This window comes from Ovis aries, chromosome 24 (assembly GCF_016772045.2).
Source record: "Ovis aries strain OAR_USU_Benz2616 breed Rambouillet chromosome 24, ARS-UI_Ramb_v3.0, whole genome shotgun sequence".
NCBI lineage: Eukaryota > Metazoa > Chordata > Mammalia > Artiodactyla > Bovidae > Ovis > Ovis aries.
The window spans coordinates 28,669,341-28,683,551 of NC_056077.1; the positions used below are offsets into that span (position 1 = coordinate 28,669,341).

The 14,211-nt window shown below is 51.5% G+C and overlaps 1 protein-coding gene and 1 pseudogene across 3 annotated transcripts in view; one reads left to right on the top strand and one right to left on the bottom strand.

Annotated features, from left to right (window-relative positions):
- Positions 1–246: 246 nt before the first annotated feature.
- On the bottom strand, positions 247–2,788 carry LOC114110597 (small ribosomal subunit protein eS6-like; annotated as a pseudogene).
- Positions 2,789–3,463: 675 nt separating this feature from the next.
- The window catches only part of KCTD7 (potassium channel tetramerization domain containing 7), a 49,853-nt gene continuing 39,105 nt past the window's right edge, over positions 3,464–14,211 (top strand). The window contains exons 1-5 of one of the 3 annotated variants that reach the window (XM_042240024.2): positions 3,673–3,822; positions 6,384–6,553; positions 9,497–9,675; positions 9,904–9,966; positions 10,115–10,487. In XM_042240024.2, coding sequence (XP_042095958.1) covers positions 3,679–3,822; positions 6,384–6,553; positions 9,497–9,675; positions 9,904–9,966; positions 10,115–10,487 — 929 coding nt within the window. In that variant the 5' untranslated portion in view covers positions 3,673–3,678. Of the gene's footprint in view, positions 3,823–6,383; positions 6,554–9,496; positions 9,676–9,903; positions 9,967–10,114; positions 13,872–14,211 lie in introns of those variants that run through there. The other 2 variants (XM_060405866.1, XM_060405865.1) reach the window with 2 other exon arrangements.

Sequence of the window (14,211 nt, forward strand, 5' to 3'; positions counted from 1 at the left end):
GAGCAAGCCACTCCCAACCTCAAATTTAGGGCAGTTTCCAAGCGGGCGGGGGTCCCTGCAGGGGAGAAAGGCTGTGGAATGGTGGAGCCGTTCCAAGAGATAGGGACACCAGCAGACAAGGTGCATTTTATCAGGGCACAGGGGATTATATTTCCTAATAAATTCTTTTCCCACTTGATGGAATCATATTGGAAAAAAAATTTTTTTTGATGTCTGATCTTATTTATTTGTTACTCTTAGAACATCTCATTTTTGACTGGACTCAGAAGTAGAACCTCTCTGCGAGGACAGCCTCCATCTCTTGGCAATCTGTTCCTGCTGTTTTTCTTTGGCCTCCTTTATTCTCTTGGCCAAAAGTTTAGGCGATACGCCAGTGTTTGCGGTGCAGAACTCGTGGAGTCACGAGACGCTGAATCTTGGGTGCTTTAGCCTTAGGTTTCTTACCGTCTTTGTTTAGGGGCTTTCGCACAGCATACTGGCGGACATCATCTTCTTTAGAGATTGAAAAGGTTTCAGATTCTGCTAGCTCTTTTGGGACCCGGGCGACGAGGCACTGTAGTATCAGTGAGTCCAGGAATATCCTTCTCCCCTTTTTTCACGATGACCAAATTGAGAACACTCAGACTGGTATCCACAATGCAACCCCATACAGATTTGTGCTTTCTCTCTCCAGTCGTCCTTGGTCTGTCAGAGGCTGAGGGAGAGCTGAGCTGAGTTCTGAGCAAGTGTGTCCTTAGCCAAGCTTTTGTGCCTTGGGACTTGGGAAGTTGCTGGCAAACAGCCTCCTCCTCAAAGCTGGGAGAGAAAGGAAAGGCCAGTCCTTCAACTGGAAGGAAAAGAAAATGGATGCTTTTGTTCCCATTTTTATTTCCTTTATTGTTCTTATTCACTGAATTAGAATTGGGAGAGAAAATTCAGTAGTTGGATCAGTACTTTGGAAATCTGTTGCCATTCAAAAGTTCTTTTCTTTAATGAGGCATGGAGGATAGAATCCATTTGACTAATTGCAGGGTTCCATGCCTGTAGGACTATCTGTTTGAGTGACGCCTGGAGGAAAAATAATCCCAGCACTGTAAGTGTCTGTGTTCTGAAAGCAGAACCCACCCCTGCACGCCATGCCCCCTCCAAGGCTCATCGATCCTTTCCTCCAGACCTCATGCAGACTGGCCTGGAAATCATCTCACTGCAGGCTGGAGGTGGCCGCTGCCAGTGAAGTGCCCTGCTTTCCCAGAAAACCTGCTCCAACCCCTGCCTACTTGCTCAGCAAGTCCTCATTCCAGGCAGCTGATCTTGGATGTCCCCTCACCGTGTAAACAGAAACCAACTGGGAAACTATATTCTGGAAGGAAATATATTCCTCAACCAAAAAGGAAGATGAAAACTCGAACACATTCAGTAACGTAACCATGATGGCACATGGATTTTCCTACATCCCAAGTCTCTGGGGCTCCCTTCCTATTTTTTTTATACAGCCTTGCTTTAAGATGTAGGACTAAATGTCACCCCAATAGCCCTTAGCTCTGTGGTTTTCTCCAAGGATTCCTAGGGGAGGAGAGGCCATCTGGCAGAGGGGATAAATGAAGCAAGGTGGTCCAGGTAACTCCTTGTTGTGTTACCTACTGAACCAACCCAGGATCTACTACTAAGACTTCTTGTTACATAAGATAATAAGCTTCTCCTATTATTTTAAGCTAGGGATCCCCAACCTCTGGGATCTAATGCCTGATGATCTGAGGTGAAGCTGATGTAATAATAATATAAATAAAGTGCACAATAAATGTAATGTGCTTGAATCATCCAGAAACCCTCCCATCCACAGAAAAATTGTCTTCCACAACACTGGCCCCTGGTGCAAAAAAGGCTGGGGACTACTGATTTCAGCCACCTTTGGTTGCAATTTCTATTACAGCTGAAACTTCCTAAGGATGGAAAGAGGAAATTATGTTGTACTGTTCAGAAAGGCTGCAGCAGGTAGTGAGAGCTAAGAGATGGCCTCAAGGGGCCTTCATCAGGGCAGTGCTGCTCAAAACACGGTTCAAGGACCTGCAGCATCAGAATTACCTGAGCGTTTGTTAGGAATGCAAATTAAAGGGCTTCACCCCAGATGCACCAAATCAGAGCCTCTGGAGGAGGGGCTGGGAATCTGTATTTTACCCTTTCAGTAATTCTGATGCAACTATATTTGGAGAAGGGCTTCCTTAGTGGCTCAGATGATAAAGAATCTGCCTGCAATGCGGGAGACCAGTGTTCCATCCCAGGAAGGGGAAGATCCCCTGGAGAAAGGAATGGCAACCCACTCCACTATTCTTGCCCTGAGAATTCTACCAATAGAGAAGCCTGGCAGGCTACAATCCATGGAGTCACAAAGAATTGGACACGACTGAGAAACTGGGCTGGGAATCTTTGTTTTAAGAAATTCTCCCTCCAGTAATTTTGATGAAACTGTATTTAGAGAAAACACTGACCTGGGAGACTCCTACAACTGGGAGTGTGATTGGTCCAACAGAGGAAGTGTTGTGCCTCTTGCTCATGGCTGACCTCCCTGAAGCTGTGCTAATCCTCTAGGCCTCAGTTTCCTTTTCTGACACAACAATGTGAGATTCAAATGAAGAGCCGGATGTAAAAATGGTTTGAAAGAGCTAAAATCTTGACCCCCTAGGAGAGTCCCTGAGCTGACTGTCATACCAGGAGACATGGCATCTAAGGCTGCAGACAGATGTGTTGGGCCAGGCTGGACTTTGCCTCGGCAGCCTGTGAGCTTATTTGGACAGGGCGTGCGTGTCTCCATCCGTGTCTCCAGGTGTCCAGAGGAACACCTGACGCGTAGAGGGTGAAGAGTTACGGCCATTCTTAATAGAACTCAATTGCCCCTGTTTTGAATTTCCTTTTTCGGATTGCTGCTTGAGTCAGTCGAGAAAGACTGGAAACCCAGGTTCTGTCTCTGCGGTTAGAGGAGGGCCAGCCTCTGTCGCAGTGCTGCCCTTCCTCTCCGACAACCTCCAGTGACCTCAGCCTCCTCCCTCAGGAAAGGATGCTCAGGTTCTCCATTGAGGAGACCCGGTCCTCCCGGATTCGCATTTCCCCGGCCTTCGACGCCCAAGGATGCGCAAGACGCATTGCCCTGGAAACGTACGAACGATTAAGTCGCAAGCCCTCTCTCTCCTCAAGTTTCTAGGTGTCGACTGGGATGCGGGAGCCACCCTCCCCGCCAACAAGAAGGCCCGGCTTAGAGGTGGTGGCCACGCGCGCTCCCGTTGCGCGGAGCGAGTGGTAGCTGGTGGAGAGGGCGAGCCCGCTGACCAGACGGCCAATCAGAGCCGGGAAGGCCAGCGGTCTGGCAGCTGATGGCTACTCAGGCGCGGGCTGAAAGCTCTGTCTGCCCTGAGATTGGTCGAGCTTCCTGCCAATCGGGGGCGGACGCTAGCGGGGTTCGGCCAATAGCCTGAGGCAGCCGGGTCAGGCCAGTGGCCCTGTGGTCCCCACCAGTGGTCGGCGAGCGGGTCGGCGCTGAGGGAGTCGCCGCCCTCCAGCCTGCGCGCGCTGCGCTCTCGGCCCCTCCGGCCCCGCCTGTCGGCCGCGCCGCGTCATGCCAGGAGCTGCTGGGTGCTAGTGCCCGGGCCGCCGCCCTCCCACCCGCCCGCCCGCCCAAAGCCGCGCCCACTGCCCAGAGCCAGAGGGATGGTGGTAGTCACGGGGCGGGAGCCAGACAGCCGTCGCCCGGACGGTGCCATGTCCAGCTCCGACGCCGAAGACGACTTTCTGGAGCCTGCCACCCCGACGGCCACGCAGGCGGGGCACGCACTGCCTCTGCTGCCGCAGGAGGTACCTGGACCGGGGAGGGGTTGGGGGCGCGGGAAGGGCCGCAGAACGAGGAGCCAGTGTCCGGCAGAGCTGACCTTGGGCTGTGAGCAGCGCGGAGGTGGAGGGTGGGGGTCGGGCCGAGGGCGGCGCCAGTGCTCTCTGCTGCCCTACCCACCCCGCTCCCACCACCCACCGAGCCCCCCACCCCTTGTCAAACGCACCAGGTGTGTCTTCCCTGTCCCAGGAGGCACCTGGCCCTCCCATCCTCCTCCTTCCAGGATTCACTGCCTCCTGGGTTGGTACTCCCATCCCTTTGTCCCACCCTTATCTACTGTAGGAGGGAGGGTAGGCCATGGGAAGGGACCCTTGGAGCCCCAAGAGATGATAGTGTTTTCTAGAGAATCCAAGAAGACGCCTGGGTAGTTGTGCGGACCCAGTATCCAGCTGCCCAGAGAGTGGGGTCAGGGGCAGTGTGCAGATGTAAAGCAGGCCAGTTCATAGCTGTAGCCTTACTCACCTGACAGCTCCAGGGCTCTCCCTCCTAGATGCTGTGCTGTGACGCACAGTGGTGTCCACTGGTCTTACTGAATGCATGTGACACTATCTTGTGAACACCTGAAATGACCCTCCGGAGGAAAGAAGGAGGGGCCCTGCTGGACACTGAAGACAGAGGCTAGGAGATAGGGGTTAAGGTAGTGGCAGACGTGGACACATGTGACAGGTAGCATTCTAGATGAAGGGACTCAACCCCAGAAGGGCAAGGTGGACCTGGGTGAGGCTCTTGGGAAGTTTCAGTGTCCTCTTGGGGTTAGGAGGCTGTGCTCTAAACATCATGGGACATTTGTGAGATGGGCAAAACTCCAGGAGGACTTTTGTAATTGAAGAAAGAAAAGAGCCGTTGGAGACACGGGGTGCCATTTGTGTGTGTGTGTGTGTGTGTGTGTGCTCTGTCACTGGGAAACAGTCTGTTTTGAGAGAAAAAGCATAGGACCTGGAGATTATAGGCCAGCACTCCAATGCAAGCTCTTTCACAGTACGTGGCTCCATGTGAGTAATGTAAAATGTTACATGGCTTCATGTGAGTAATATAAAGTATTATTATCCCCCAATAATATTCGAGTCTTTGATGTGCACATAGAATAGTTTTAGAGGAGCTAACTGTTGAATAAGCAGAAGGCATTTCCTATGTCCTTTGGGTGCAGATGAGTAATATCACCTACATTCACAGAACTGTAAATGCCTGTCTGTCTGATTCATCCATTCATTCGATGCTTATTTGAGGTTTCACTATGAGCCAGGCACACTCCACAAGACCCTGGACCACTTTGATGTACTGTGTTTGTTTTTACTTTTATTTCACAAAGGATTTGAATATTGGGAGAAAGGACTGTCTAGATAAATACACACAGACTTTCACAGAGCCAGAGCGATGTCGTAATATTGAAGTATGCAGTGGGATGCAATTTTAGTTAACCTGGAGGAGGTCTGTGGGAAAATTAGAGAGAATTGGCCTGGTTTCTTTCAAAGCCACAAGCAGTGAAGAGATTAGGGGGGAAAACAAAACAAAACAAAACCCTGAGCATATTAGGGAGAACCTAGAGCTTCTCAGGGCAAATGTTGGTACCCTTATTCCCTGCCCTTGACTCCAGAACTATAACTGGACTGGGGACTAATCTCACTGCACAGATTAAGGAGGGAAGCAGAGCGGTACAGAGGGTGAGGAGTGGATACCTGGCGTTATTCAACAAGCATCTGTGAGCCCTGCTCTGGGTGGCCTCACAATAGGTGAACAAGATGCTGCCCCTGCCCTCGGAAAACTTGGGCAGTAATACATAACCACCAACAGCACAAAGCACCTATTGTGCAAGGCACTGTTACAGAGGAGAATGTGGGTATAGTGAAGGCACAATGGTGGGAGTGTTTAGTTAAACCTATCTTGGGGCAGGCAAGGGACGACAGAGTAGAATTGCTCACGCAGGACTTCCCTGGTAATCCAGTGGTTAAGACTCAGTGCTCCTAAGGCACGGCTTAGATGCCTGGTCAGGGAACTAGACCCGCAGGCTGTGACAAAGACGCCTGAGCAGCCAAATAAATAAATATTTGAAAGAAAGTAAAAGAAAAAAATTTCTCACAGAGCAGGTGATCTTGAATAGAAGCTCTTAAATGAATGGATGCTGCTAACCCATACCGTGCCTTGGTGTGAATTAGCAGAAGGGCGCTCAGCTGGGCTAGCGGAGCCTGCTCGCTGGGGTGCCCTTGCGCAGTGAACAGCACACACTGCCGTATGGGGCAGTTGCATTTGCTGAATGGACAGAAGGAGTGGCAGGAGCACTGGGGACATGAGCAAAGGCACAAAGATGGGAAGTTCAGAAAGCGGAAGGACAGCGAAGGCTTTGAACTGTGGAGCAGAGGTAGGAGGACTGCAGGGAAGAGACCCGATTTAAGAGCTGTGGAAGGAGGAGGGGAGGACTTGGTAACGGATGAGGGGGTAGGGGGATGGGGAGAGAAGCGGTCAGAACGACGCCCCGCCGGGGCTCGCCTCCCCAGCCGCCGGACTGAAAGCACCGGCGATTCCTCCCCAGTTCCCTGAGGTCGTCCCCCTTAACATCGGAGGGGCTCACTTCACCACACGCCTGTCCACCCTGCGGCGCTACGAGGACACCATGCTGGCGGCCATGTTCAGCGGGCGACACTACATCCCCACCGACGCCGAGGGCCGCTACTTCATCGACCGCGACGGCGCGCACTTTGGGTACGTCCTTCCCTCTGCCGTCACCTGCGGTCCTGGTGAGTGAGTGGCCTGGGCTGGGGCCCAGGGCCGCGATACCTTCCGTAACACCCGGAAGAGGAGATAACCTGCTGGTGGGATTTAATAAATGTGCACTCTGAACTGGATCGGCCTTCTTAGTTTCTTTCCCAGAGGAGGCAAGGACAGCCCCAGACATCCCAGGTAACACACGTTGGGTAGGTGTGATGAAACCCCTTCTCTGCTATGCAAAGACTGGAAAGTGGAATTCCACCAGTGTCAGTATCACCCTTAGGGAGGAACATGGTGTATGGTGGTGGTTCCCAGACTTCTTTCAATAGTTTTAAACAAACAGGGAGTTCCCTTGTGGTTTAGTGGTTAGGACTCCATGGTCTCCCTGGCAAGGGCCTGCATTCAGTCCCTGGTTGAGGAACTAAAGATCCCACAAGCTGCACAGTGCAGTGATAAATAAATTAATAAAAATAAAACAGGTAAGGGGAGGGCCAACATAGGGTTGCCATCCTAGAGTATTGCCAAGTCTCAAAAAAAAAAAAAAAAAAACCTTCAGTTATTACTGTCATTTTAACAGTAAAACATGGGAAGACATAATCTCAAAAAAAAAGTCTTTCCCAGAAATAACTTCTGACAACTTTACACTCAAGTTAAAGACTCTGTGTTTCCGTTTCCTTATTTGTGAAATGAGAAATAATTATAGCTGCTTTGCAGGCCTGTCATGTTTATTAAATAGAGTCTTGGTGTGACCTCTGGCCGGATCCTTTGCATATATGGCTGAAGCTCTTTGCCCCGTCCATCTAACTTTGGAGATGACTGGAGAACTAGCGTGGTCCTTGACCTTGAACAAAAGGAAATGCTCCACTGCTACATCTCTGTGCCAGCCTCCAAGTAGGCTTGCCCACACTGGGAAGAGGGTCATTTTTCATCCTCAGAAAGGAGCCTCTGGTCAAATAATTTGCTTTGAAGCATCTGGGTTTCCCCATTGGGCTGTCAGCTGCCTCCAATGCTGAGAAAACAAAGTGTCACATCTCTCTGCAGAGCTATAAAAAGATTTTTGTTTGCAGGCTGTTTGAGGGAGGAAAGTGCTGGCCCCAGCTGGCATCTCCCACAGTACTCCTCGCTGGGCCTGGCCACAGGGTTATGTTTTTCAGAGCTCACTGAAGTTTGCCTTCGAGCCTAAAGGACTAATTTTGGAAGGGGTGATGGGGAGGGGGCACTAGGTATGGCCTTGGGCTGCTGTGCCCATGCTCAGGTGGCCACAGCTGGAGAGTGGCAGGGCCAAGCAAGGGTGTGGCAGAAAACAGGATATCGTGGCACTCATCCTCAGGCTACTGGACTCCAGTGGCCTGTGAGTCACCAGCAGCCTGTGAAGTTGTGGAAAGATTCAGATAAAAGAGTTTGGGGCTTTTCTCCGTGGGTGAGCACATGTGCCCCCAGCACCCACTGTGGAGGCTGCTTGGGCCTCCCCCTGCGCTGGTTTCCAGTTAGGCTCAGTACATAGTCCTTTGGACTAAAGTCTGGACCATTGTGGGTGTGAGCTTGGAGTCACCTGTGTCTGCATCTGGGCCTCCAGCAGCCGTGGCTCCTTTAGTAAGAGTGTTCCTTAAGCGCTCTGAGCTCCAGTTTTTCCTCATTTATAAAACGGACGCAAGAGAGCACTTACCCCATGTCATTGAAGGGATTATATGGGAGAACGCCTGAACAGTGGCCGACAGATGATCAATTAGTGAGTTCTGGCTGGTGTTGCGTCATGGTCATAAACTGAACTATTGAGGTAACAGCTTGATGTTGGGGTTTACTCATGCACCCTCACAGGAGCCCTTCCACACCTACCGGTGATAGGTCCAGTGACTTAGCACTGCAGAATCTAAAGAGAGAACTGAAAGAGCTGAATTTTTATTTTAAGAAAATACAGTGTGTCATTTTTATTCACTCCTGAAACCAGTTTGTTCAGGTGTCAGGGCTCGGCAGTCATCTTCTCTGTATAGCATAATACTGATGGCAGGGATGGGTGGGGGGTGCAGAACTCATCCACGTGGCTAGTGGGAATGAAATGCCACAGCCACTTTGTCAAACAGGCATTTATGACCAAAAAGTTCTCCTGCTGACATTTACTTAAGAGGGATTGGTCCCCAAGTCCACAAAAATGTTTACAGGTAATATTTATCACAGCTTTACTCTTAAGAGACCCCAAACCGGAAACAACTCAAACGTCCATCAGTAGGAGAATGGGTAAATAGTTTGTAGCACACCCATATAACGGTGTGATACTTAGCAGTAAAAGGAAGAAAAACAACAAAGATAGGGAAATCCTGCTTCACACGATGTAGGAAATTAATCTCAAAAACACTAGGTTGAAGGGAAGGAGCCAGGCGTGTTCTGTATCTTGATGTAGGTGGTGGTTGTTATGGGTATATTCATAGGTAATATTAACTATACCTCAATTAAAATATATAAAGAGGTTAAATATATCTTTTCATTTTTCCTATATTACTTTCCTGTACTTAATAATTATATTAATAATGGTACTGATAACAACCACTAACACTTATTGAGGGCTTTCTCTGTGCCGGATGTCTTTCTTTCTTGGTCTCACCATGCAGCATGTGGGATCTTACTTCCCTGACCAGGAATTGAACCCATGGCCCCTGCATTGGGAGCATGGAGTCTTAACCACTAGAAGTCATTGTGCCGGGTATTTTCTAAGAACTTTTTATATGTTAACTTATTTAACCCTTTCATAACATGGTGGGGTAGTTTTCTGACTTTCTCCCCATTTTACAGAGTAGATAATCAAGGCACAGAGAGATTAAATTCTCTTTCCTGAGGTTACACAGTGGGCCGCCTGGGTCTAGAGCCTGTGTTCTAACCTCTGGGAGGCCCTGTCTGGGTCCATTAACTCCCCCTCACCTGCCCTCTTTCCTTCCTGCTCAGCGATGTGCTGAACTTCCTGCGCTCAGGGGACCTGCCACCCCGGGAGCGCGTGCGGGCTGTGTACAAGGAGGCCCAGTACTATGCCATCGGGCCCCTCCTGGAGCAGCTGGAGAACATGCAGCCACTGAAGGGGGAGAAGGTGCGCCAGGCATTCCTGGGGCTCATGCCCTACTACAAAGGTAAGGGGGCCACAACCCGGGGCAGTCGAGGTGCGCGGAGGGAGGGTTGCGAGGCATCTGTCAGTGTCGGGATCTCCACCAGGAGAGGGGGGTCACGGCTTCCTACACACCTGTCATACTTGGGATGGGAGCGAGTCCCGCTTCGCTTCCTGCCATCCTCAGTCACAGGGGGAGACTCAGGTGAAATAGGGCCCACCTTGCCTGCAGCGTCATCAAATTGCATTTCAGAAAGACACCTTCATCCTGTCCCATTGGTTTCCTTTGGCCCTGCAGAACCGCCTACCATCCCTGGTAAAGTTTGTGCCCCTCATGGGCCCACAGAGTGCCCTCCCTGGGGATCTGTCTCTTCCCTCCAGACATCACTGGGGTGGTCTTTCTCTACTCCCTACCCCACCTTCCAGCCTCGTCCAGTGATGGGCTCTGTGTTCACCCCCCATAGACCACTTGGAGCGGATCGTGGAGATTGCCCGGCTGCGTGCTGTGCAGCGGAAGGCCCGCTTTGCCAAGCTCAAGGTCTGTGTCTTCAAGGAGGAGATGCCCATCACCCCCTACGAGTGCCCACTGCTCAACTCTCTGCGGTTTGAGCGGAGCGAGAGTGATGGGCAGCTCTTTGAGCACCACTGTGAAGTGGACGTGTCTTTTGGGCCCTGGGAGGCCGTGGCTGACGTTTACGACCTGCTGCACTGCCTGGTCACGGACCTGTCGGCCCAGGGCCTCACCGTGGACCACCAGTGCATCGGGGTGTGTGACAAGCACCTCATCAACCACTACTACTGCAAGCGCCCCATCTATGAGTTCAAGATCACGTGGTGGTGAGTAGCGCTGGCAGGGAGCAGAGTCCCGTCAGGGAGGGTAGCCAGTCCCCGTGGTGGCTCTGGGAGCGTGGTCCCCGGAGGGGCTCCTGGCTGCCCCAGCACCTCCTGAGGCGAGGATGGGTCCTGAGGCTCGGCTCCAGGAGGACGGAGGGGCAGCCCCGGGCTCCCCGGCTACACCTCGGGGCCAGACTCGAGGCTGGTGGTCCCCGGAGGACCTCAAGGCATGGCGGTCTCTGCCCGAGGCTGATGGGGTCCGGTTAGCAAGGGCTTGACCAGCAAGTCCAGAGAGGTTTTGTCATTTTCTTGACCTTGCAAGAGAGTTTGTGCCCTTGTAGAGTCACGTTGCCAAGCTGATGTAGGCATAACCACTCTCCACCCTCGTCCTCAGTGTCTCAGTGAGAACCTAGAACACGGTGGGGGGGACTTTGCCCGCGGGCCCCCCCACAGCCCCTGGCTGAAGAAGGAGCATCTTGTTTCCTTCTTCCCCCAGCGAAGGCCCCATGCTTCATTTTAGGATGTGGAAAGAGTCTTTTCCTCCCGAGACATACTCTTCACCACCTTTCAGAGATGTTACCCTAGTTGCCAAAGCCATGCACCAGGTTGGCCTTAGAAAAGCACAATGTTTACAGCCCTGCCTCAGGGTCTGGGCTTCTCCTTTCCACCAACCTGCCTTGCTTGAAGGGTGATTGCCTCCCGGGACTGGAGTGTACATTTCAGGGACTCCTTCTGAAGTCAGTCAAGCAGGCAGGATGCCTAGATCTTCTTTGAGATGTAACATCCTTTCTAGAGGCTCAGAATCCCTGCTTGGCCACTATTCCACGTGTTAGGATCCAGTTTACGGTGAACCTCCCTGGATGGGGAACCCCTGTTGCTTTTTCCCGTCAGTGTTCTCCTTCCAGGAGATTGTCTGACTTGGGGAAGGGAAGAAGGGGCTGGGGGAGAGGCACAGCTGTCCCTGGAGCTGAGGGATGACAAGCAGGAAGCCAGTTTGGAGAGAAGATCCAGCAGCTTCTGCTCCACTGTGTTTCCTTCTTGCTGTGTCTGCAGCCTGGGGCCGCCAGTCGGGGGTGGGCCTGCGTCCCCAGGAAATACTCTGCGGCCCCAGTCATTGGAGCGGGGCATTCCCTGCAATCGCAATTGAACTTAACCGCTCCCGAGTGCTCTTACAAGATTTTTTTCCTATGAGCCTCATCGGTCTCATTCTTCCAGGAGGAGACTGGTGAGGGGGGTGGGAGCTGAGGAGAAGCAGGCCAGACCTCGGCTGAATTCCCTCACGCAGTGACCCCTTGGCCACTGTGTGAGAAGATTCCAGGCATGGGCTCCCACTCGTACATTGTATTCTCGTGTGCGTGGAGCAGGCGTCCAGGCCAGCATCGGAGGGGATGGTCCAGTCAGTGCTTCGGGTTCCGAAATAATGCATCCTCTCCTTGTTCTCATCTACAAACGGATTGTCACTTTTCTGGAGCTGACATCCCTGCTTGGACCCCAGTAGCACAGCCCTTGCCTTGTTCTCACAGGAAAGTCTCTGATTTAAGTTGCCCAGACTGGCCAGTAGCTTGAACTCCTATAAAAATTTGTCTTCTGACAGACAGTGAGACAGGCTCTTCAGGAGGGAGCCGGTGTGAGGAGAGAGCAGACAGTGAAGCCCAGAGCTTTCAGTAATCCCACCTCTGCCCCTTCTCTCTCACTCCTCAGCGCAGAGCATCACAGCACTGTTATTTTATTTTATTATTTTATTATTTTTTTGTTGTTGTTAGCACTCAGTTATTTAGAGTCCACACACAAAAGACAGGGAGCAACTGGTTCACGCAAATGCAGGTTTGCTCAAAATCAGGCCCTTAAGACTTGCCGGGGGCTCCAGGGGCACTGAGTAAGAACACTGGCCCTGTGCCTCTTGCTGGAGACACCCCTGTTTCTCTGCTCCCTGAGTTTTCCTCGTGTTGGGGTGCTCCGTGCCTCTGTGGGGAGACAAGGCTACAGGCCGGTAGACCAGGTTGGGTGGAGACACCAGCAGCTAGCTTAGAGCTCTTTCCACATGGAGTAAGAGAACTTGATGACCACGTTGGGCCATCCTCTTATGAGGAGCCAAGGCCAGGCTGCAAAGTGCTGTTGGACATGGGGGTTTGTGGCGATGGCCTCCAAATAAAGGTCATCTCTGAGGAAGTGACCTCTCCCAGTTGGGTTCCCTTTTCAGCTGTCAGTGGCCAGGCCCAGGGCATACGAAGGGTTGGGTCAGGAAGGAGGGTTCCAGAGGGCAACTGCTTCCCAGAGTGAAAGGAAGTCCATGTTCATGGAATTCTTGTGCGTAACGTCAGTTGGTCAAACCAAAGGACTTTGAAGCTTCCCTTACGTTTGACTTTGGGCACCTTTTCTCCCAGGAGCTCTGCTCAGTCGTTGGGATGGTGCAAGTTTTAGGAGATAGGACTGCATGGTGCAATGCTAGCTGCAATTTAGTAAGAATGAAAAACTTAACAGCAACTCAGTTTGCAAAGATTGAAACACAACGAGAGAGACGCAACAACACAGCGAGACCCATCCCACCATCCCAAGGTGGGGGAATTCTTTGGGTAATGCTCTAAATCGAAGAAATAAAGGGGTCGTCAGCATCCTTATTCAACTTCTGGTGAGCTCACCAGGCTGTCAAGGGCTTATCATGTGGAAGGCAGTCAACTGTGCTCTGCAATTTTCTGTCTTTCTCCCCGGGATTTGGGACATTCTGGGAGCTGTCTGGAGTCTTGTGCCTCCGGCTGCTCAGGTGATGTCATCTTCCTGTTCTGGGTCACTCATTGGCGGACTTGGAAATTGACAACCGCAAGCCACAGTGTTGGGTGAGCCTCAGGGTGTCATCTTGGTCTAAGCTGGATCCCCTAATGGTTAAGACAGATAACAACAGAACAGAAACCACTCACACCCAGCATTTTGATCCCAGTTAGGATTTCAGATATCTTCCTTCTGCATACCTTCTGTCTGTATTTGACGTAAGCTCTCTCAGGTACCATTTTGCTGTGGCTCTTTCAAGAAGGTGGTGCCTGCCTCATGATGCTTATATTACAAGGGAGGGTTTATTCATCAGAAGCCAGAGTTGTGGGAGCAGGGGCGGGAGAGGCACTTTTTGGAATTTTGGAAGAATCATACGTGTATACACATATGTTAACTGGGGTAGGGTGGGCTGGCTGAGGGGTCAGGAGATGGGAATGGAGACCGAGAGGGGGAGCAGGCAGTTGCCTCTGGGTGTGGGAGGTCACGGGTCCTTCGTCATCTGTAGTGTTGGGTTTGTGTACGCCGTATGATGCTGACTGTGTTCCTTCATCTTCCTGTCCGTGAGCGCTTTGATCCACAGAGCCTCGGTACCCTCACTAGCATTAAAGTCAAGAACTAGAACCTGGGTGTCGTGCCTTTCTTATTTAGAGATGTATTCTTATCGCTCCTTCACCCTCCAGGCTGCTGGGATATGTGTTGATTTCTGCTTAAAACGTGGTATGTTTGGTGTTGCCATGCTAAATCAAGCAGACCCTTCCCTGTGACATGTGGCTGAACTTCCACCCAGACTTGAAGTTAAAGGGGGATGGGCCCCCCTGGAGGTCCCTCTGCAACTACCCTTACCTGATCTCTGTCCTGGTAGGCATACCCACCTGTGCTGCTGGATTTCTGGGGTTTTTATGCAGTACTGACCATTTGTTCATGACCCTCAAATTCCTCCCTTGACCATTCTATCTTTTTA